Source organism: Xylaria bambusicola (assembly GCF_022495145.1).
Source record: "Xylaria bambusicola strain CBS 139988 unplaced genomic scaffold F5B22scaffold_2, whole genome shotgun sequence".
Classification (NCBI taxonomy): Eukaryota; Fungi; Ascomycota; class Sordariomycetes; order Xylariales; family Xylariaceae; genus Xylaria; species Xylaria bambusicola.
In genome coordinates, this window is record NW_025953555.1 from 427,933 (window position 1) to 450,871 (window position 22,939).

A 22,939-nucleotide genomic window follows, 5' to 3' on the forward strand; every position below is an offset into this window, starting at 1 on the left:
ATGGACGACACACTAGGTACTTTACTATAGTAGGTACTTCAATCTATATGGGTAGTGTAGGTAGAACTTAGCTTGGGGAGCTTTCGGCCCTGGTCGGCCCCAGTGCATTAGGTATTATCTACAGGGATTCGCTTCTGCCGCGTCGGCTCCCCCTGGCTTTAGTGCGTGTCTAAAGCTGTACAGGTAAGGAATTCAGACTCCAGCAACTTCAATCAACCTAGGTATTCTCTTTGCGCCACCGCCTTGCTCTCTGTCCCCCGATGTGCTCGAGATGATCTCGTGGACGTCAATTGAGTAGTTACGTGACTGTCCGGAACTTGGGAAGACCTAGCTGCACGGCTGAATCGCTACCAGGATGAGTGTATGTTCCTATACCACGATAGGGGCATCTCCCTGCTGCATGCTAATCACCTTCTCGTGCTAGAACCCCGTCAAGGCGGCCCAGTACCTAAACAGATTGGACGACGCGAGGAATGAAGGAAGATGGGATGAAGTACCCGAACTGGTTCGCAAGGTGCGCAAGCATGCCAGCGATCGAGCTTGTACGATGTTTTGGCCCCTCTCACTGTCGTGAAGCCGAGGTCCGCTAACAAGTCGGCGTTATTCTAGGCATCACCGCCGCTGCCGAGAGCGAATACACTGTCTCCAAAGCTTCCCAGAAGCAAGCTGCTGCTTCAAAGCCTGCGATTGCCCTCACCCCTGTCCCCACCGCTGACTTAGATGCTGGACCATTGCTGTCCAAGTTACTCCAAGTTATCGATACTGAACGTACACACCCCCAAGATAGATTTCAGGCTCAAGTCTGCGCAGGTTGGCTACACTGGACTGCGGGCGAGCATGATCAGGTTCTTGCCCGTCTGCCCACCGATCAAGAAAAAGAGCTCCTCCCGCTGAATCAACCTGATGGGGTATCGGAATGGACGCGTGTATGTGCGCTCAAGGCCACATATCTCCAGGCAGACTGCCTTTCTCGGATCAACAAGACGGTCGAGGCGCTTGGCGTATTTAAAAGTGGCTTACAATACTTAACACACCTGTGGACTGGTCAGAAGGGTCGTGCGCAGCTACAGCTGTGGGCCGAGCTGCTGCTCACCGACTACTGCATGCTGCAAGCTCAAGCTCTAGAGAACGGCCAAAAAAGCCTCGATGATGATGATTCTTTACTCCCTTTCCGCTCATGGGCCAAGTACTGGGAAGTTACCAAGGCGCAGGGGGTTCCTCTCGTTGGTGGTCACGGCTTCCCAGGTTCGGTACCGCGACGGAGAGTATGGAACGAGTATTATGCAGTTATCTCAAGTGTGCTCCAGCAAGATCTACCTCATTCAACAGATTATCTAGGTAATCCTACGAACGAGTCCTCCGCTCGCACTCAACTGCAAATAGAGCTGAAAAAGGTCGAAGCTGCTTACGAGGCTCTTCTGCTCAGCGAGACCACCTTCCCTCGAGCCGATGAAGAGAGAGAAGAAGTCGAGAGCTTTGTTTCCGGAGTGATGAGAAATTGGAGAGTCTCTGTAGGCCGCGATTGGCAGGAACATGATATTGGCTCCGGTGGTAAAGAAGGCCTCAGCCGCGGCGTGTTGGAACTTTTGTACCGCGCGGCAACCAAAACTTTCCACTCTACTGCTATTCTTCGACATCTCTTCACCGTTCATTTAGCTGTCGCGGAATTTGACCTAGCCTTCCATGCTTTCAACTCATACATGGAAATTGTGAAGAAGAGCAAAGCCCGTGTCGACAAAACTGGCCATCTCGAACCAAGCCTGGATGACGATGCAACAGAATTGGAAACCATCTCTCAGGCCATAATCGCTCTGTGCAAGTATGGACTCCAGGACGCTGCTGAAAAAGCTCACAATCTAGGCACTGAGTTGGAAGGAATTCTTCAGAAATTGCCCATTCCGCTCCCTAACAATGGAGCCAACATTTCTACTGTAGATGAAGAAAATGGTAACGGTGTTTTGCATCCAAGAATCCCGGCTCGTGTTTATGCTTTGGCTTGGCAAGCCATTGGTCTATCAGAGGCCTGCTGGTCTCGGGTAACTTTTGATGCAACTGTAAGGGCTGACCTCCAAACAAAAGCTATTCGAAGTCTCCAAAAATCACTATCGCCAGAAATTGGCAACCCTACAGATATTCGATCTTTGTTTACCCTAAGTCTCTTGTTGGCAGAGCAAAGGGAATTAACTGCAGCTATAGATATTGTTAAGGCTGCATTATTGTCTACCAAGAAGCCAGCGGACCAGAATATGGATACTGGCTCATACTGGCGTGAGAGATCTCTTATACCTTTGTGGCATCTCCTGGCACTTCTTTTGAGTGCCAGGCAAGATTACACAATGGCAGCACGCGCTTGTGAAGCAGCATTCGAGCAATTCAATGACCCAGAAGTACTCTTTGGTTCTCATACGTTGCAGGGCTCATTCCGAAGCGAACACCTTAATGAGGCTGAAGCACACGAGAAAATACATGCTCATGGTCTTGTGGATGAGATGGATGATCTTGAGAAGGAGGGCATCATTGAAGTAAAAATGACGCAACTTGCGATTCTAGAGTTACTAGAAGGACCGGAGATCGCAGTCAACGCCAGCCAAGAGCTCCTTATTCTATACACCAGGCTATTTGGATCAATGCAGTCAACATCCCTCACAATATCTAAGCCAACAGAGGCCCCCAGGAGCTCAGCTGGTACCCTTCGAAGCATATTTGGCAGCAAGTCGGACAAAGGCACCAGCCAGTCGAGAAGGAAAAGCCTTCTCGGTGGTGAAAAGTCTGGCAGTTCAGCAGAAAGACCCCAGACAACTCAAACTATTGTGGGCCGCTCTGCTGCGGCGCCAATTATAGAGATTACCAAGGAAAATGGTGTGACTAGTGAGTCGACGCGATCTACAAGATCTACGAGTCTTCGTGGGCGGCGTAGTGATTCAACGCGCCGAAACAGTTTGAAAAAACGAGACGGTAGTGTGCAGCAACAGCGTGCACAAAGTAGTAGTGGTGTGCCACATGAACCCACCGTCGTAGATGGCGAAGATTATTTTACCCCAGATCTTCCTACAACCACCGACCGACAGGGTTCCTTCGGATGGAGCAGTAGAAATAATAGTAGCCCACAATCATTTCCGAAGGGTCGGGGCTTACTGCGATTCGATTCATCTACTCCTTCGGCCAGAGGATCAATAAGCGGATCTGACCTACCTGTACTAGACTCATTATCGTCGCCTAGTCCTTTGCCAGCCATAAAGTTTCCTGAAAGTCAAATCGAACGACGGCGGCGAACAATGCTAATGAAAGTATGGTTGATGATCGCCTCGTTTTATAGGCGTTCCAGGATGTATGGTGATGCTAGAGATGCGATCCACGAGGCCAAGATATTAGCGGACAGTCTTGAGCTCGAACTATCCAAAGATACCAGTGGCTCTGTAACCCCAGTGAACCCGGGCTGGGGCGGTAAGATTTGTCTTGAGGAGCTTCGAGCGGATGTAGAAGCTGAGGTGAGCCTTTAACCCATTAGGTTTTTAGTGTTTGACTGACTAGAAAATAGATGGGTCTCCTCGCTGTTGATGAAGGTACACCGTATATCGCTAGAGCTTACTTCGAAGAAGCTCTGATGCATTGTCCAGATCACCCATCTGCCATTGTTGGGCTATCCAATATTTTATTGGACATATATACCGAAGATATATTGCCACCTTCCGCAATTCCTAGCATAACTGGGGAATCAATCCCAAGAGAAACTTTTCAGAGCTCAGCCAAGTCCAAAAGCTCGACTCCAGGGATGGTAGATGCTTCCAATGCTCGATTAGCCACACCCTTAGGACTTGGCGGCGATGTGCGTTGGGAGGTGAAGGCAATCGATACCCCTTCCCAAAAATCCTCAGAACCCCTTGTTACAGACGAGCTTCCTGCTCCCTACAAGGCAAAATCTCTACCAATCATTGATCGCTTGGCCGCACGAGACCGAGCGTATGGGCTGTTGTCTGGGTTGACTAAACTTGGTAAAGGATGGAACTACTCAGATGCTTGGTTTGCCCTAGCAAGAGCACACGAGGAGAGTGGACAACCCGACAAGGCCAAGGAGGCGTTATGGTGGTGTATCGAGCTTGAAGAGGGAATGAGTATTCGCGAATGGCATTGCATTGGCGTTGGGTACTCTCTTTAGATCGATACACGTCATGCCAGCATCGATGGAGACTCTTGTCATGTATGCCTTCTAAGGTGGGCAACAAGGCGTTTTTCAAAACGATCCACTACCAATTGAGTCTCATAGGTAGAACGCGGTGGCTATGTTTTTGTTTTACGACCTTAGCATAGCGTCAGGTAGCATGACGCTAGCAAGCTATTGTTCTAGGCCCTACGATGATACCCCCAATACGCAAATCTGATTCCCTACACGTCTTGTAATACTGAATAATGCAGAGACTTGGGATTCCTTTTCTCAAGATGACTTCAGAATCAAGGATCTTGAGGGCGACTCGATTTTAGTTTCATGGTCATCATTGTACACGCCATACTATCACTCCACAATTGGTTTTAAGGCCATCAATAACAATGACGCCTCATCATACCCTGTAGCGTCGAAAGTATTCTATTTTCTTCTAGCTGTCCTGAAACCCTATACAGCGAAACCATACCGAGTGCCAGGCGGTGGGTTTGGGTGATTAGCAATATGATAATTGCCACTTATTATTTCCATCGAGAAATCCAATTCATTGCATGTAGACCCTCCAGATGCAAAGTTGGAACTCCGCACAGCCGCACACGCACAGCCGGCTGCGTCTTTCCGTTCATGCCGAGTTTAAGTTAACACTTAGGTATAGCCAAAGCTTGTCTTGGTTTACGGCAGCAGCACATTTCATTGGTTACCACGGGTGCTCAAATCCCCGCCAAATATCTAACTTTTCTATCTAAGCTGTTGTCTAAACAAGACCATCACCCCCTGCGCCTCCAAACTCAAAAGCTATACTTGGGACCATGATCCTTACTTGACGTTTTCTGGGGCCCCGAGCTCAAGACAATCAGAATCTGAGTAAGCTGGCGAGGAAAGTTCAGCTACTACTAGCCTGGCCCATGGTATTGGTCGAGGTGAGCCGTGTCCTTGGTCCTGGATTTTGCCGCGGCATCGTAGATTTCGATGACGGCGAAATGAACTGAACTCGATGGCATCAGCGTGTGACCCCCTCTTGTACGAAATCTCCTAACGATTTGACGAAATCTTCCATCGTCATTATAGCAACGCTCGTATCTCAATTAAGGATAGTTATCTTGGTATTACACAACCTTATACACTGTCCCTCAAATTCATGTGAGTGCCAGGCTTAGAATCCGGCATGTCTATCCTCGAAACGTGGATATCGATGATGTATTCGGCTGACCATCACATCCCTTGGGTCTTACAGATGAGATATGGATGTCGTCAAGTGAACTTAAATCACACGTCAGTGGGTGTTAAATCAAGGGGAGTGAGACTACTGCTTGTTGCAAAGGAACAGGGCCATGACAACTGTTCGCAAGAGATCTGGAGTACATAAAGGCAGTCATTCTCTGGTTTTGATTTCTCACATTCTCCGTTCTTCAGGCAGTTTCCACCTGAAACATCGTCTTCACTCGCAATCGTTACACATCTTTCGTGAATAATTCCCTCTCGCCAATATGCAGATCACTAAGTCCCTCCTCGCGGCCGTGCTGATGCTTGGGCCATCGGTCCTTGCAAGCCCGGTTGTAGCGAGAACTGATGTGAGTTAAGATCAATTTGTTATACTCCAGTAGAGGAGCTGCAACTCCCAAACTTGAGCCACCCCCCTCCTGTCAATCTCCGAACTTTTACTTCTGAGCGGTGTGCCGGTTTTGCTGACCACTTGAATCTTTCTAGGATGCTGCTAAGCTTGCCCAGCCTGCTGAAGCAGCCATCAAGGATGGTTACGATGATGACTACTATCGCAGGCATCATCATCACCACCACCATCATCACCATGATGATGATGGGTATCACTATGGCCACCACTGGAAGGCCCGCGATGGTGATGATGATGACCCCGATGGCCCCGATTCAGCAGCCTTAGCTGCTCGTGATCGCGGCCGCCACAGGGACCACGGCGATCACAGAGACCATGGAGATCACAGAGACCACGGTGATTATAGAGGCCACCGTGGCCATCATAAGCGTGATGATGATGATGCTGGTGATGAAAAGCTTGTTGAAGATTCCGATAAAGATCGCGGCAGGAACCGCGGTGGTGATCGTGGTGGTAACCGCGGAGGTAACAGCGGAGGGAACCGAGGTGGGAATCGTGGTGGGAATCGCGGGGGACATCGTGGCGATAAACGTCAAGAGCCACAAGGAACCCAGCCCCAAGGAACCCCCCAAAATACACAACCTCAGGGAACCCAGCCTCAAGGTACGCAACCCCAAGGAAACCAACCTCAAGAAATCCAGAACAAGGACAAGCGCCAAGATTCGGACAATGACAAGCGTGAAGAGGCGAAGGACGAGGAAGCTGTGGACCTAGGTGACGAGAAAGAGGTTGACGAAGATTCCAAGAAGGGCTTCGGTGCCAAGGGTGGTTACTACGGACGTCACGGCGGCTGGGGTGGTCACGGCGGCTGGGGAGGTTACGGCAACGGCTGGGGAGGCTATGGCAACGGCTGGGGTAACGGCTGGGGTAACGGCTGGGGCAACGGCTGGGGCAATGGTTGGGGCAACGGCTGGGGCGGTTACGGAAACGGCTGGGGAGGCTACGGCGGGTACAAAGGTGGTTACGGCAAAGAAGGTTATGGTAAAGGTTACTAATCGCTCATCGGACACTTGATCTGACGATCCTGAACATCACGAAGATAGGTGGTATGGAATTAATGGCTACTACGATGTATGTATTTATCTGATTTTTGCTCACTAAGGGTTTGTTTTTTTTGGTATCACAAAATATACACGAAGTATTTGCGTAACAAAGAGATCATTCGATTGTCGATAATACAAGTTTAAGCATATAACAAACAACCATATCTAGCTCTCGTGGGTTTGAGCTTACTGCTAGTAATATGCCGATGCGGGTCTATTCTCGCATCCAGCCGGCTTGAGTAGACGCTAATGAAGGAAGGTATGTGCTGAAGAAAACGCTGGGCTTTGGTTTCTGATCACCAGCCTGCCCTTATAGAGTTTCTCAGAGCATTAGTCCCTGAAGTGGTGAAATGCAGTTGCCGGGAAGTTTCACACAGGGGTTGATGATGACGACGTATGTTCCCGCCTTGCTGGCGGCACACGTGATAGCTAGCACCGCGGTACCACCGCCCCCAAACGGTGCCGCTACTTTTTTCTCCGATCAGCCAGACCTTCACTACATCTATATCCGCCCGAACCATAACCAACGCATATTATTCAATGAGATGAGAAGCAATCTGATTGTCTTTGTCACGCGAATCCTGCTGAGCGGATTTCTCTTTAAGCCGTCGCCCTGTCGCTAATTTTACTTATGGTCTATTCTACTGGAGCGGACTATTTTTGATTCCACCACCGGCTATTCTTCCCCTCTCTAGACCGGACGGACCCAGAAAAGACGGAAAGAAAAGAAAAGAAAAAAAAGGGGATTATGGCACCCTCCAAGAAAACTGAAACCCCCACAGATGCGGATGGATCCTCGCTCACCGTCACGTCAGACTTTAGAATAAACGCCGATGACTCGCGCCATTACTGGCAGGGGATTGACGCGAATGACAATGGCATGCTTGGTGGCTACGGCCATGTCTCTAGAATAGACCTTCGCGGTTCCAGGAGCTTCCTGGCCAAGTTGGGGTTCGGGCGCAAGAATGGCGTCAAGGCTATAAGGCGAGTTTTGGAGGGTGGTGCTGGGTATGTTTGACTAATTTCTACTAGCCCCTTTCCACCATTGTTCCTTTATCTTATCGTATTCTTTCTTATTCCCATTGCTTTTGGTGATCGCTATGATATTTGCCGACAGATATACCCACTCAAGGTAATGGAATAATCGTGTGTTCTGAAGCAAATAGCTGGAGAAATGGAGCAAAAGAAAGAAGATCTAAAGAAGAGATGGTAACTGAGATGGTGGCAATAGTATCGGTCGCATCACGTGCGGCCTTCTCCTGGATCTTGCAGAGACTGTCGACATCGTCGAACCAATATCCAAGTTCACCGACGCCCTGGCTGGGCATGACGGCGTCGGGAGAATCTTCAACATGGGGCTTGAGGAGTGGCGTCCCAACCAAGCAGGCGAGGTCAGCTACGATGTGATTTGGAACCAATGGTGCCTGGGGCATCTGACGGACATACAGCTCGAGGAATATCTTCTACGGGTAAGTGGTGCCATTTCTACCTAACCTTCATTTCCTCTCATTTCAGCTCCTGGCCCCAGTCGGAGACGTGGCTCTCATGCCAAACTCGAGATTCCGTTCAAGAATTACAGCACTAACTCGGGTCGCGGGGTTGAAGTGTAAGTCCACGCTGAGCGTCGGTGAGGATGGGAAGGTTACAGGCGTCATTGTCGTCAAGGAAAATATCACGACTGGGGAGGATCAGTTTGATGAGATTGATAGTAGCGTGACAAGGTAAGCATCCATGACAGTTGCACCCTTTCACCGCTCACATCGCACCACATCTATATCTTAACACCGACAAGCTTCAAGCATTCGATTCACGACCGGGGTACTAATAGGCGAGCACAGGACAGAAGAAACATTCAGGCGCATATTTGAGAAGACTGGGCTTCGTGTTATCAAATCTGAGCTGCAGCATGGGCTGCCCAGCGAGCTGTTCCCTGTGCGAATGTTTGCGCTTAGACCGAAATAAAATATGGTATGCGATGATGAAACCGGAAGCACGGGACTCAGATCATCCCAAGAGAAAACCAGGCCCTTCTTTGCGCGAGGCATCGGTAGTCGTATACAGCAGCGTGTGTATCACGTATATTACTCACATCCCTCAGGTACACATAACGAGTCACATATCATAGTGTACCTAGTGTGTTCAATATGCAGGGCATCGAATTCAGGGTCTGCCCTTGTCCCTTGAAATGATACACGTGAATTATGCATGTAATCAATCTTCCTATAGCCTATTCACGCCCTGCTCGATGCCTGTGCGCCTTCTCAGGCGTGCAACTTGAATGCAAATGGTTCTAGTCCCCTGGTTCCCACGTCTACCTTGAATAACGCGCCGCTCAGCTGGACTGCCTCTTCCGGGCCCTCGCCCGCCTCCATCCCTGCCGTCGTAATAAACAATTCGGTGCCCACAAACTGCGTGCAGGTGATGTTGTGCGTCGGGAGCTTGATTTGCCCGACCAGCTTGCCCTCGGGCGATATCTTGAGCACACGCGACTCGCCGTACACGGCATGCCAGATGTTGCCGTCCACGTCCACGCGAAACCCGTCTGGCTCTCCCGGCCCCTCGTGGCGGTAGAAGACACGCTCGTTGGACAGGCTCCCATCCTCCGGTGAATAGTCCCATGCGAACACTGTCCGTTCCGTCGAATGTGTGAAGTACATGGTCTTCCTGTCTGGCGACCACCCAAACGCGTTGGGGATCGTCACCGGGTGCCGCATGGACTGCGCGACAGGGTTACCGGTGAACAAATTGACGTGCCCTGTTCCCTGTGTCAGTAGGGGGTATATCACCGTCACATATCATAAGCGCTCATCTTCGTCTTCCCTGGCCCTTGTGTTCTAAATGAAACAGCTTCCTTGAGCAATTTCGTGATGGCTAAAGCACAGCACACAGCACAATGAGCCACACTCCTTTTTTTTTCTCGCCATACTCACCTTCAGGTTGAAGGTCGAGCCCGATATCGGTCATAGAGCCCAGCCAGAATCTGCCATGAGGATCGGCGGCGCCATCGTTGCTACGTAATCTCTCGTTGTCGTCCTCGAGGAAACGGGAGACGTATTCGTATTTCCCCGTCTTGCGGTCCAGGACCGCGATGCCATATTTGACACCGATGAGGATACGCTCGCGGGGGTCAACGCCCTCGATGTCCGACGTAACTGTGACGGGCACGTCTAGCTGCGCTGTTGTTACCGATGCCGGTCCCTCGTCTAGGTTCACCCAGTGTATGCGCTTCTTTTTGATGTCGACGAAGCGCAGGCTATTAGTTGTCGCTTCGTAGAATGGCCCCTCGCCCAGAGCGCAATGTAGGTGCAGATATGGCTCGGTGACTTGCCACTCCTGTAGACCGGAGGTAGAAGTGGTGGACATTGTGTTGTTTTTTGCCAGCGTTCTATCGTCACGCTGCGCTATGTGTTTCCTGATATACCTTGCTTAGTTCGTGGTGTCCAGCCTGTCTAATGATAGGTTTTGTGAGCACACGATGATGAGGGGTGAAGGCAGTGGAACCGCTAAAACCTAACTTAAGTCTGCGGGATCGATTCTGGGGCAGATCAGGCGGCTTGCATTGGATCTGCAATTGCTCAATCAAGCCTTATACCACAACAGATGGCTCTTATACGATGTTCACACGGATTTCCTATTCATACGGATGAGGATCACAACGTCTAATATTCTTTGCATGATTATCTTGCGCGACGGGGAAATAGCCAGTTTGTATGACTACGGCAGATTGACTAGAGCGCCGAGTTCTCCGGAAACACGGGCCTTCTAGCCGTTGAATATTGGATTGCTCCGTCAAGGCGCGCCTCGCCTGCACGAAACGGCAGCTCCTCTCCCGGCGGCTCAAAACGCAACTATGTGGCATTGACACAATAATGCCTGTCCCTGGAGGAATTATAAATATGGATTTCCTATCTAATATATGAACACGATTAGCTACTATCAAGCCCGGAGATAGATGTAGTGGTTCGAATGTACAGCGACATATCGTATGTAGGTATGCGAAAATTGAGAGAGCAGAGATCTTTGCCCAACAGTCCGTTTCAAGTAGTGCGATTGATTCAATGAGGTCAAATGCGCTGCAACTCAGGTCACGTGTTAGAGTGAAAAAGACGATCGTCGAGCATAACTTGCCAGTGTGACTGAACATGCGAGCGTGATCGGGCGTCTTGTATAGATGGGCATCATGTCGTGAGTGTTGAATACAGGAACGTTGACCGCCAATCCAAACTCTCAGTAAGTGGGGATCTGAAGTGAAGTGTCGTGAACAGCGAGAACGGTTATCATGCCACACACCGACCTCACCGCCGCAGAGTTGCGTGCAAGTGTCTAGCGTCGCCATACTTATTGTCAGGTGTATTCGCCCGATACGGTGACCGCTTTTTGCGCATAGACTCCTCTGGATGCCCATCGTCCAGCTTGATGTTCAATCCTTGGAGAGTTCATGCGGCCCATTTGACCCATTTGGCCCATTTCATGCACGGTACTCTTCCCCATGCGACAACCATCACGACACTGCAATGTCGGTGTAGGGCTCGGTATCGTGTCGATGAAGCTTCTTTCGATCTGACCCGGCCTTGGCCGGCAACGGACGTTAGTCCCCGCAGATGCAGACGGGGAGCGGACACTCACACACGTCTGCTGTGCTTGGCAGATGGCACCTGGACACGCATCGCGCACGTCGTACTGCAGCCGCCACCATGCAGCCTGTGCCTTCAATGGACAAGCACAGCTGGGTTGAGGAAACTCCATAACACGATAAAGAAAGGCCAGCAAGTGGCATCCAGGTAAGACAGCCCCGTCAAGCTGCAAAGAAATGGTCCGGTTGATAATTCGGTTGGCATGGGCTGCTCCGTCCGTCGGCCCCCAGCCTCCACGAGCCACGACCACATGACAGACACATGACTACGAACCGATGCGGTCAAACTGCCTGTCTGAGATCTGGTCCTTAGAGATTGGAAAACGGACAAGATCAAATTTTCGATACGTCAAATTCAATCAATCGTAGCAACCCCACTTAGTACACTGTGAGATGATAAGCAAGGTCGCTGACCGGGGGGATACAGCATTGTATAGAGCGGAATGAAGACAAAGACGCTCTACCTGGAATAGGATTACTTACAGCATTAACCAACAGACATTAAATGGAATAGAATATTGTATTACGGTTTTTATCAACATTCAAGGAGGTAGTATCTACACCATATACGTGTACATTCTCATTCTATAGTACTTTGCATGGCAACCCTCGTGAAGTCAGGGATCTATTAAAGAAGACTGGGACTCAACACGCAGCTACCCTCGGTGGGTAGCCAATTACATAGTACTGTAAGAATGTCTTCTCGCAAGGCAAGTAAATTTGTGTGCGTCTGGCCATATCATCGCCGGCTCATCGTTCGCCTTTTAGCTATAGTCAACCTAAAAGAGCAAAGTTGACCTCCCTTCTGATCCTCGAACAGCCTCAAGAAGTCTACACTGTATGATACAGTGTTAGCTGAATACAGCTGGCCAGTGGTCACTGGTGGCAAGGGCGGGCTAGGGGAAGCAATCCGGGCCCCGAAGCATGGTTCACGTTGGATTTAATGAATATCGGTTTTCCTCTACACTACTTAACTAGCGTAGTGTCGTGACAACGAGTTTGTCTGATCATCGTTTTCCGCCATCGCGCGGCCGGTCCTTAGGAAGGGTAGGAGCTTGGAGCGAAGCTTGGTCCATCCTAAGACAGCAGAAGACGGGATAGCGGAGCTGTGAAACACAAAGGCTCTCGAGAGTTGCTGCTAGTTGATCCGATCAACGCTGGAGTAATATAGACTAAGAGGGAGGTCGTTTTCCATTCGCCCAACCCTTAGATGACTTCTCGTGATTTCTTCTCTTTTCCTGCCTTTGCACCGAAATGAATTGGGGTTAGATCACCCATTACACGCGCTAATTGTTGACAGCAGCGGGTAATTAGCGCAGTACTGTGTACAGTACAACATGGTTGCCACGACAGGCGTTCCCGGTCCCGTATCCCGGATGGTTGCTCAAGCGGCTTGAAATTCGATAAGTGACAGCTTGCTTCTGGAAGATATCAATGGTCCGCCTGAGAGAACACTAGACTGGAAAACCCCATAGTGTGGTGGGATGGGGATGCTGCGCTGCACTCTGCCACAAGGAATACTACCCTACCAAGTCGAATCCCTCGACTAATTAGCCAGCAAGAGGCAAGCCAGGGCAGACCAGGGCAATCATGGCATGGTTCAGCAGTTGGTTCCTCGATCCTTGCTTGTTCTCTGGAGCTGCAGGCCAGCTGCAGTCATTCCTTAGCTGCAGATGCATTCTGCATGCCATACCTTTCAGATTTTGCACGCATATGGGGCCCATGCTGCTCCCCGATCAAGATGCGGAGCTCGGCAGCACCCAGGGCGAATCAGTGGGTTGACGGTGTCAACCCAGCGCCCGCCTGGGCTCTGGCAACGAGTAGGTGTGGTATTCCTACCATCCACTGACAAGGACTAGAGAATGCGCTACCTTTAGTCTTCAGACACCGCCAGTGATGTATTGAGTGGTGTCCGCGACGTGGAGACTTCTGTAGGCGAGTACCTTTAAGTAAGTACGTGCATGTATGTGTTGTACTTGGTATGTGAGGGCAAGAGTTCACGATAGTATCACCAAGCTACTAGTGCATACAGGTAGTGTCGGTGTTGAAGAATATTTCGGCCGGTTTTGCGTACACACACACACACACACACACTGCTGTATGTAAGAATACTATGTAAGTATGCCTCTTAAGTGGGTTGATAATGTTTACTATTGCCCGTCTACACTACCACCTCCATGGTTTAACATAGGTATGTATCACGCAACATGGAACGGGCCGGACAAGACTGACGGCAGGCGGCTAGCGTAGCGAGCGAATTTAGACTAATGACTAAGAGAGAGAAAAAAAATATTTTACTCCCATGTCCGTCCACACACGAATGCACTACTACTTATGTTACCGTACATGTAATTATACGCCGGTATCTGCTGCCAACGGGGTCTTAGGGCTCCCTACTTCGTATGGCCTAACCAAGAGAAGCGAGCTAGGATCGTAGTCCATTCATTCCGCGTAGTGTGCCGTGCCTTGCTCTGTTGTCCGACGGCGCCATCGTGTGTTTTCGTGGCGTGTGTGACGGTTTGACCGCCATGCAGCATGGACATGGGTTTAATTAATACGTGTAGGTTATCTGGGACACATCGGGCAACCCACGTGCTGGCACGCCCGATACGCAGTTGTGGTGCTGGAAACGGGCTATAACTTGTTAGATTATGGTGCTTGGAAACCCTTCGTTGGCAACTAGCCTCGGGAATGACGCAGGTGATTCTTTGCAGCAGCAGCATGCATGACGGTAGGTATGTGAACGAGATGGTTTCCAGTAGTGTCATATAGTAATGTGCGAGAGGCTCCATGAAAAGCTCCATTCTAATGCCTCTTTTCGAATGGCTCGAACATCCTTGCCGAGCTATGCAAGGTATATCCCAGCGGTGCAAAAGCAATATCAAAAAGCAAATTACAAATTCGGGAAAAAGCTTACATAGTACTGTACAGGAGGCATTAAGACACCGTAGAGTGCTGCTCACTGCACTGCATGTACGTCACGTAGTGTAAGATACTGGTAATGCTATGTATGTGTGTTGCTCTCAAGTCCAAGGAACGAGCATACTACGGCCAGTGAGCGCTGGTTGGCCACTTTCTTCTACCTTCTCATCTTATAATTTTCTGGGCTTTCAACAGGGGGATATGAGAGGTACCGGGGCCATGGTCACATCCTCCCCAGCTTAAGGTAGATCGTAAACTGCCGTTTCAATTGCATATAGTGTGATCGTCAAATGTGACATGCCATGCTGGATCTACATAGTACAGTTTATTAGAATACAACATTGGCGCGCGGATATGACAGGTAGCATCGAAATGATGTGTTCTTGTAACCACCTGAATGGTTAGCTTAATTGCATACCACAATGATGGTGAAATTATCCAGAGCCAGGTATGCTTCGCCCAAGAGCCGTGGCCATGGCCAAATTCAACGGCAAATTCTCATTTGAGGCATGAAAATTTACTACATCCATACCTACTACATAATACACCAGGCAGACCAGGCTAGGTTACCACTTGCCGCAACAAGTGACACTACTCCCGAGGTGGCCTAGACTGTGGTTCCTTACCCAAACGCCTGGGTTTGATGAAATCGGGATAAAATCCTTGCGCTTATTATGGATACTGCTATGGGGGTTGAGCCAGGTGCTGGCCATGGTTGTGTGCAGAGTTGTGCTAACAGGCGACAGGTAACGTATAAGTAATCTCGCAAGCGTCAGCTGCTCTTATATGCAAGGAAATATAACGTAGGTATGGAGCTCGTTCTCATTGGGGTCGCATGGATGGCCGCAGTTGGTAAGGCCGGGCGGAAGGACATTCCTGGCCAAGGCATTACCTATGCTAGATGTGGTACGCTACCATACATGTATCCGTGAATACTTATGACCCTCCATCTACATGCTCGGCCAGGAATCCGTTGCGTGCGCTACTGTACTGTAACCGCTGGTGACGGGCATGCTCATCAATGGAAGAACGAACCGACATGTCTACACAACGCACGTACATGCAGATATGCAGAGCGTCAGTGCCGTGGCTTGTGAGCCCACTTTCTTCTAGGGGACAGCGGCTTACTGTATGCAGTTCATTGCTCGTGGATCGTCGTCAGGAAGACATTTAATGGGGGTAAACCATGCCGAAAAGGTCCCTATATAAGTAAGTATGGAGGGTGAGATACTACCTACTCGACTACTATGTACTTACATAGAGCTTCCGAGAAACCGGGCTGACAGTGCATAGTACATACTTGCTTATCCTGACGCTCCAACGGCTGCTGGCTCGGCTGGGTATGTTCGTCGACTCACCGTGGCGCTGGATCTCACACCGAGGCTAGTTCACGTGTAGCCAGTACATGGACTTACTCCCTGTTTCCTGGCCAGGGCGTGCAACTTTTTCCCTGGAGTATACTGTGCCGCGATACAGCAACGTGCTCTTCAACTGCAAGGATTGAATGCCGTCAGATAGGCCCGGCCGCTTCGGGGTGTGGAAGATGACCCCCCGGTCAATGATTGGTGAAGCTGCCATACCTGGGACTTGACGATCCAATCCATAGCTCTGGCGTAGCGTCTTGCGCCCCGCAAATAGACGTTCAGCAGCGCGCTAGGCAGATACATGGAGATACCAGTGCTACAGTAGACGACGCATGTACAGTTGTGTGCCAAAGGTCTGGCTGTGTCGGCGATCTTCCTGCGGCCCTGCGTAATCCTGACAAGGAAGGCTGCGAGGCGACACCGCTTTGGCGGCGTTGGGCTGGAATTAGCTCTCCATGCTTGACCACTCGCGTGCTGGTTGGTACCTGACGACGGCTTGATCCGACCTGTCGCGCAAAGTCACACATACGAAGTACGTGATGCTAACAATGTGGTGTGCCTACACTATGTGCTGCTAACAATCAGAGGCTTGAGAGCCCCGGCTCGTTTCTGCCCGCCATGAGTGCGCCATGTTACCTACATATACTACATATAGATATCTAAGCGGTAATACTAATAACAACGGAGATGATCTCGCAAGGGGCAGGGCGAAAACTCCGCATAGCGTCTGGTGTAGGCACCGCCCTCTCAGCTCATCTAGGGTACAACCTTCGACGACACGCAGCACAGTACGGCCCTACACCATTATCATCGTGAAGAAATACTACATGTACTGTAAGTACACTACTGCTGAAGGTAGACCGGTACGGTAGCGTACAGTATTGCGTGCAGGCCAAGCGCGCCCCCCTCAAAAACCACAACAACGAACTTCCCGCTTTCCGCGGCGTTGCCGCTAAAGGGACTTTCTCTCGATCGTGACCAGATTTGTGAGAGCATTCTACCTAGGCATACGAACGCCACTTGTATTGTAGAGGTAGCTCGCACGCTATACAGTTACAGATGTGCCTCCATAGGTAAGCAGGCTAGGTGTGCTGGGAGTACCCCGAATTTTCCTGCTTCCAGGTTTGAATTCCCCATCTTATTTTCATACCTACCTTACTTGTCTGTATAGGTAGGACTTCCTCGAAATGTAATACCTACCTGGTCAGTGTATCAGACCCCGGTTTACTGCCCGAACCCTAGGACTTAGATGTGTTGGTTGCTGGTAATCTCGAGTTGCCCCCAACCTATAGTGATGGGCTGGAGGTGACAAGCTAATACATCATACATATTATTATGTATCACCTGCGTATTGATATGTCCAATGTGGGATGTGCTGGCTGGTATGGATCCTCTTCGGTCCTCACTGATCCTAGCCCGTCAAGCTCGTCATTACCGCTGTCGAGGCCACATTAGTCGACCTCTGACCCAGAAAAACCCACCTGTTTCATCTTCCCGTCCCGAGTCGCGATGGTCTTGTCCTAGTCTGTCTTCCGCTGTTCAACAGCAAAAAGCTGGCTTACGCGTTTGTGTTCTACGGTATGTTTTGAGCAACAGGCTGTGTACTATGTCTACACTAAACCAGATGCTGGTACCGTCCTACATCACACAATGATGAACACTGCTTGTGTGGTACTTTGTTGCGATCGTCCCTGGACATGACGTCTGACTCTGACATGGTCAACACCTGCCTCTACAGTTACCGCTTGCAACTCATCGTGGCCTGATTCTCATACATCAGACCGTTTAACCCAACGGTGGGCTCGTGACCAAGGAGCCAGCCAGTGACAGCGTGCCACCGCCGGCCGATGTACACCACAGCTATGCAGTTGCATTTCGTATGTCTGCCAGTATATTGCATCACTAGCCTCCAGGGCTCGCTGATCGACTAGCACCTATGTGGTAAACAGCTTAGTACGGAACTCACCAGGAAGCACATGGCCAAGAAAATGTTGTCGTCGTTTTTACCTCTTCGGTCAACCGCACCAACTCCACCAGTCCGCCTCCAGACAAAGGTACTGCTGTAGTGTATGGGTGCAACGTACGCTACATTCCGCGGTACGATCCAACCTCATCAGCCCCCATATGTCACGCGTTCTTCTCACCGCCCGACTGATCATGTCTACCTATGCGAACTGCATGCCGACTTACGTGTACACTTCATACCCAGCGATTATGGGCTAGAAGCTCCATCACGATGCCTTCATTTTTGGCCCGGTCGACACTTTGAGCCAAGCCAGGAGTCACCAGCAACCCTACAGCTTCAGTGTAGTGTATTGGTACCCGAAGGCCCCCACCAGCTTTAGGTATCATATGGCCTGCCTTGTAGGCGTAATAGATAGTGAACGTTTTAGGGGGCCGTGTGAAGTCCCAGCACCGTAGGATCAAGACATCACCGACCTTGCTACCATGTATATGGCTCTAGGTCCGATGTCATTATGTGCCGGGAAGGTGCCGGCATACCATGAGCTCGTCCACCGTTAGTTATGGGTGTTGTATGTAAGTGGCGAGCATTCGCGATACTAAGTTGCTTGGGGAGATCAAGCGCCGGCCAGGTGGTGATGGGTTCGGGTCATAAGGCTGCGACTTCGAGCTGGAGGTAATTGATTACTTCTTCTATAGATGTAAGTGTCGATATTTATAGTGTATCTGCTGTGACTTAAGTAGTGTTGTTCAAGATATACAATGGACAGTGAGTGTCTACATACTGTATATTCTTCAAACCATAAGCGTATTCAGGTAGTGTACTAGCCAAAGCCTCTAAGCCCTGTCGGTTAACCATACAGTACTCAGCACCAACATCATTACATGTACACTAGATGTCAAGTAAGTAGACTTTCACCAGGGGCCCCCTGGACTGTGTCTGTACCCCGGCTCCAAACTATACCCATGTGTGGACAATCCACTTATACTAGCATGGATTGAGAATCACCCATGATAAGACTCTCGCCTTGAATCGGAGCAGCAACTTGGGAATACATAGCAATGATTCAAGAGGAGCAACCTCGCTCAACACCACTCTGACTAGACTACAGAGTGAGACGCTTGAATTTCCATCTGCCTGTGTTTTTGATCAGCTCGAAGTGGCCTTTACTAAACCACCATCCTACGGACTCGATAGCCTCCTTACAATCATACCTCTTTTCACAACTCGATCTTTCCCACTACGTCCAGATCGTCAATTCTAATCGTACCGAAAGAGAGGTCTATTTACAACGGCTTAATATTTCGCCTACACTCCTCGACTAGGGTTGTTAATTAGTTCATCACCTGAACCCCAGTGTCGAAGATTTGTGTATTGAGACTTTCCCCAGCCATTCATTGTGCAGGGCTTCTGATCAGGACTCTGACTGGCTGGATTTCTCGCATCACCCTTCATTGGCAGTTGTTGTAGTAGCAGGTCCCGGTTTGGGCACTATAGCCCAGCTGATCCTCGTGCCGCTGGCGTCGGGAGCACTGACCCAACTTTGTTTCTCCTAGCAGTCGCTTATTTCGACCCTATCGTCATCGTCATTATTAACTGCTCCTATTCCTACACCTCAGCTAGGTTCCGTTCAGTGCCAAATCTACACCTGGGTACGTGAATCAGTCTCGTCCACAAAAAGGGCGTACACCGGTTAGCGCTACTGTTGGTGGGAATTGCATTTTCTTAGAGAGAAGTTCCAGACTTCGCCAACTTCTACTGTCGTTGTCTTGCAGTACCGATCAAAGTCTGCACTAAACCATTGTTGCTCTGCATCCATCGAAGTCATCCCTTCTAACTAGCCATCGTGGCGGTCCTACACTCAGCACCTCCGCAGCCTTTATCCTACAGTTACCACCCGTGCGTAGTTACAGCAAGTCAATCTTTTTATAAGTGCTGGTCAGGCCAGGGACGTGGTGGCGAGGGCGGGGACCGGCCTGACAGCGGCGGGGTGGGGATCAGGAACTGCGAGTATCGAACTGCAAGTGTAAGAGGTGGTCGATGTCTGGAGCCTGGCGACAAGCAAAGTGCAAGGGAGAAGACTTCGATGCCAGGGGAACATACAGGCCCGTCTGTTTCACCTCAGACATCGCCAAAAACGCCTGGAGGGTCAAGTCCCTATCAAACAAGTCTTCGTGGAGGAGGTGATCGTCAAGCAGAGAATAGGGCACTCGAAAGCACCGGTACTTCGCAACCTAATGGCGAGAATAAGCAGCAGTTTCTGCCCCTTAGAGCCTTCGGCGTCCACAACATTCTGAATCCTGCTGAGACTCAACCATCTCTTGCAAGAGAACGAGGTGAAGAGGCTGGCCAAAGTCCGAAGATTTCGAGTGCGGCATCGAGTTCGAGTCCCCGTATACCACCACATTTCGCATATCAAGAATCAGGAATGGCGAGACGCGGACAGACCACGCCCACTCTCGAGGATCAGCCACTAACCGCCCCGTCGTCCGCAGAGCGCGGCTCTCCAAGGACAGCTCGCCCATATCCACCCTTAGCAGCAGCAAGACGGGTTTTAACCCCTCGGTCCCCTCGACTGATGAGCCCTGGACACAGCCATCCCTTGCGAGCGCTAGGTCCGCCCCAGACTCATCCGCAGCATCTCCCAGGTGGTCCACAAGATTCGAACAGAGCAATACTCCCAGACACAGGTGCATCTGGGCAATCAGATCAGGCTCTTTCCACACGGGGCTCTCCTTTAGCACAACAATTCAATCGGGTGATGAGTCCCACGGGTCGGCCTCCTTCTAGTACAACTCTACCTGCATCGACGCGGTCCATCTCACAACCAGCTGCCAGTCACTCGACCCCTGGGTTACAGACTCGTCCCTTCTTCCCTAGTGGCTCGGGTATTCAGCCAGGGCAGCCTGCTGGATACCCGCCGCACAACCCATACAGCGCGCTCGCGGTCTCCCAAACTCCAGCCGGATACCCGGCCCCCAGCGGGGAATCCAGGTGGTCTGGGACGACCGAGCATACCACGCAATACAACTCAACGGGCGTTAGGAGCTTTGCCTTTGGAGAAGGTCAGGCGGCAGTTCGTATCCAGCCACTCCAAGGCGAACCGTTCATTATACCTGTTGATACACAGCAGGGGTCAAGACAGGCTGATGAAAAGCGCCAACGGAATGCAGGCGCATCCCAGAGGTTTCGCAAAAGAAAGAAAGATAGAGAAACCCAGGAACGCCTAGAGCACCAAAGGATGGAATCCCAGTATCGCGAGCTCGAGGCGCGAATTCAGACATTGGAAAATGAACGAGAGAGACTTCGGTCGGACCGCGATCGGTTGCGCGACATCGTATACCGAACCCCTTCTGTCAGTGAGCTCGCCTATCAAGGACCGCCTAGCCCAAATCCAAGCAATGGATCTGGCCCATCACCTCTAGGAACTATGACTGCGTATGGTGCTGCCGACCCTGATACTGGTGAGAGATCATCGCAGCGGCGTAGGACGGATCCCCATCCCCACATCGAGTTTGTTACTGGCCCCTATGGTTCTGCTCCCGGGTCTCTTCCACCGATTGCAGCTTCGGGGTATCCGGCTTCGATGTCACACCCTGGAACGCCTCTAGCAAGATCACAAGCACCGCAGCTGCCGCCGTTGCGACTAGGTTCGGCAGCTGGAACGCCTACAACAGCTGTGTCAGCCTCAAGCACACCCATTCAGACCTATCAGCAACTGAAGAGGGAACCGTACGAGATGGGATGGGCAACAGGGTCGCGAGCATCGGCAGATACATCACAGAGGTGACCATCAGCATAGGGTGAAGATCAGTGCTAATCTCGACTATACCTTACTCATACTCGATTTCCTCTTTTTATTGATATATACATCTAATAATCGGTTCCATTTCATAACCCAGTCGGTAGGCTGGTGGTAGCAACAGTACCGAACGAGGAACCGGAATTCCACTCATTTGGCATAAGCGGGGTTTCCTTGTTCTCCTGGAATTACGGCGGCTATTTAGATTTGATTTTTTTACAACCGGGCAACCGATCAAAACATGAAGCGGGTGGTTGGGCTCCAGGTAAAAGCATTCTGGCTTTCCTTGTTTCCGCTTGATTGAAAGACCCACGGTGAGCATACGGAGTCGCGGTCATTATAAGCATGATACAGACTTCAATTGGCCCACAAAGTCTGTAGTGGGGGCCTTGACGGTTCCACGGTGGGAAAACAAGTATACCGAAGCCAGTTACGCTTCGTGTACTTAACCTACCAATGCTAGAATTGCCGCCTGATCTCCCATTTCGGAGGGTCTAGAGGATATGTTTGCTACATTATTCATCTAAACTTAAGATCACAGCTTGTGCTATTATCTCTGCATGGTCAAGAAAGGCGTTAGGGGTGTTTTGTTTACTAGGTCTCATGTTTTTTGGGTCGAAACAGTGGGCGCTCAGTTATTGATACCAGATTGCGGACTATATCAACAGACTACAGATTGTTTTTAGTTTTGATTTGTCTAAGGTAAATTATATAGCCTAGCCAAAGGCGTTAACTTCTGGTGAGCCTGGGCAATGTTGACACTACTGTACCAACAACGGCGTGAAGGAATGGCAAAAGAATTTCGAGGCAGTAGGATGCTACCAGGTTGGTGGACGCGTCTGTTGTGGCTTTCGGAGACTCAAAGAAGTATCCTGCAAAGGACCATGCATACCTACATATACAGGCAAACGATACTTGAATTCGTATTCCAGTTTAACCATATGGGTGACTAATCTCCTCTAATTTAGCTTTGTATTGGTCGTAGGCTTGCATATTTCTTTTATTTATTTATCTTATTTTATTTTTTTTATTTATTTGGGCTCTTTGCTACGTATTTATTTCTGCAGCACGAGCGATACACTCCTTCCCATATCAGCATGCCACGCATTTCTTTAGAAAAAAATATATAAGCCCATTTTCTTAGAACAAATTTCAAAGCTAATAAGTCGCTGACCATGCTATCAATGTCGCCTCTACACGGTATTATGCACAAGCTTGTTAGCATTTGCTAAGTTACTCATCCTGGAGCTGTGCGTTTGTCAGGCAACGCCTATCATTGCATTTCATTACGCATAACATACTCCGGCGGTATTGCAAATGATAGGGTAGGTTCTTCAGAGAGCAATAAGACCGTGTTGAACAGCGGCCTCAACAAACAGCCTTCCCGACCTTCAGTGTATCCTAATGGAGATTGCTATACGAA

At 50.1% G+C, this 22,939-nt stretch overlaps 6 protein-coding genes across 6 annotated transcripts; 4 read left to right on the top strand and 2 right to left on the bottom strand.

The window, feature by feature from the left end:
- Window positions 1-193: 193 nt before the first annotated feature.
- F5B22DRAFT_149724 (uncharacterized protein) lies at window positions 194-4,441 on the top strand. Its single transcript, XM_047969131.1, has 4 exons — window positions 194-361; window positions 425-542; window positions 610-3,488; window positions 3,539-4,441. The coding sequence occupies exons 1-4, from the start codon at window positions 356-358 to the stop codon at window positions 4,154-4,156; spliced, it is 3,621 nt and encodes a 1,206-aa protein (XP_047835621.1). The 5' UTR covers window positions 194-355; the 3' UTR covers window positions 4,157-4,441.
- Window positions 4,442-5,276: 835 nt separating this feature from the next.
- F5B22DRAFT_149721 (uncharacterized protein) lies at window positions 5,277-7,203 on the top strand. The gene is made up of 2 exons (XM_047969130.1): window positions 5,277-5,730; window positions 5,867-7,203. The coding sequence occupies exons 1-2, from the start codon at window positions 5,647-5,649 to the stop codon at window positions 6,782-6,784; spliced, it is 1,002 nt and encodes a 333-aa protein (XP_047835622.1). The 5' UTR covers window positions 5,277-5,646; the 3' UTR covers window positions 6,785-7,203.
- Window positions 7,204-7,268: 65 nt separating this feature from the next.
- F5B22DRAFT_585063 (alpha-N-methyltransferase NTM1) lies at window positions 7,269-8,999 on the top strand. The gene is made up of 4 exons (XM_047973470.1): window positions 7,269-7,840; window positions 8,064-8,301; window positions 8,438-8,553; window positions 8,671-8,999. The coding sequence occupies exons 1-4, from the start codon at window positions 7,581-7,583 to the stop codon at window positions 8,792-8,794; spliced, it is 738 nt and encodes a 245-aa protein (XP_047835623.1). The 5' UTR covers window positions 7,269-7,580; the 3' UTR covers window positions 8,795-8,999.
- On the bottom strand, window positions 9,000-10,370 carry F5B22DRAFT_585065 (uncharacterized protein). Its single transcript, XM_047973471.1, has 3 exons — window positions 10,348-10,370; window positions 9,763-10,281; window positions 9,000-9,587 (listed from the first exon to the last, which is right to left on the bottom strand). The coding sequence occupies exons 2-3, from the start codon at window positions 10,193-10,195 to the stop codon at window positions 9,094-9,096; spliced, it is 927 nt and encodes a 308-aa protein (XP_047835624.1). The 5' UTR covers window positions 10,196-10,281; window positions 10,348-10,370; the 3' UTR covers window positions 9,000-9,093.
- On the bottom strand, window positions 10,330-11,329 carry F5B22DRAFT_149775 (uncharacterized protein). Its single transcript, XM_047969132.1, has one exon. It carries the CDS (start codon window positions 11,235-11,237, stop codon window positions 10,464-10,466), a length of 774 nt encoding a protein of 257 aa, XP_047835625.1. The 5' UTR covers window positions 11,238-11,329; the 3' UTR covers window positions 10,330-10,463.
- An 8,471-nt stretch (window positions 11,330-19,800) lies between these two features.
- F5B22DRAFT_632797 (uncharacterized protein) lies at window positions 19,801-21,504 on the top strand (the record flags this gene model as incomplete). Its single annotated transcript, XM_047976739.1, has 1 exon — window positions 19,801-21,504. One exon carries the CDS (start codon window positions 19,801-19,803, stop codon window positions 21,502-21,504), a length of 1,704 nt encoding a protein of 567 aa, XP_047835626.1.
- Window positions 21,505-22,939: the final 1,435 nt, after the last annotated feature.

What these genes read in the sequence shown, in the direction of transcription:
- F5B22DRAFT_149721 (XM_047969130.1), top strand. Translation starts at nt 5,647, where the DNA reads ATGCAGATCACTAAGTCCCTCCTCGCGGCCGTGCTGATGCTTGGGCCA. An exon ending in CGGTTGTAGCGAGAACTGAT is followed by an intron (nt 5,731 to 5,866) that starts GTGAGTTAAGAT and finishes GAATCTTTCTAG; the next exon opens with GATGCTGCTAAGCTTGCCCA.
- F5B22DRAFT_585065 (XM_047973471.1), bottom strand. Translation starts at nt 10,195, where the DNA reads ATGTCCACCACTTCTACCTCCGGTCTACAGGAGTGGCAAGTCACCGAG. An exon ending in GCTCGACCTTCAACCTGAAG is followed by an intron (nt 9,588 to 9,762) that starts GTGAGTATGGCG and finishes CACAGGGAACAG; the next exon opens with GGCACGTCAATTTGTTCACC.
- F5B22DRAFT_149775 (XM_047969132.1), bottom strand. Translation starts at nt 11,237, where the DNA reads ATGGGCATCCAGAGGAGTCTATGCGCAAAAAGCGGTCACCGTATCGGG.
- F5B22DRAFT_149724 (XM_047969131.1), top strand. An exon ending in GCATGCCAGCGATCGAGCTT is followed by an intron (nt 543 to 609) that starts GTACGATGTTTT and finishes GCGTTATTCTAG; the next exon opens with GCATCACCGCCGCTGCCGAG. An exon ending in GAGCGGATGTAGAAGCTGAG is followed by an intron (nt 3,489 to 3,538) that starts GTGAGCCTTTAA and finishes ACTAGAAAATAG; the next exon opens with ATGGGTCTCCTCGCTGTTGA.
- F5B22DRAFT_585063 (XM_047973470.1), top strand. Translation starts at nt 7,581, where the DNA reads ATGGCACCCTCCAAGAAAACTGAAACCCCCACAGATGCGGATGGATCC. An exon ending in TCGAGGAATATCTTCTACGG is followed by an intron (nt 8,302 to 8,437) that starts GTAAGTGGTGCC and finishes GCGGGGTTGAAG; the next exon opens with TGTAAGTCCACGCTGAGCGT. An exon ending in ATTGATAGTAGCGTGACAAG is followed by an intron (nt 8,554 to 8,670) that starts GTAAGCATCCAT and finishes AGGCGAGCACAG; the next exon opens with GACAGAAGAAACATTCAGGC.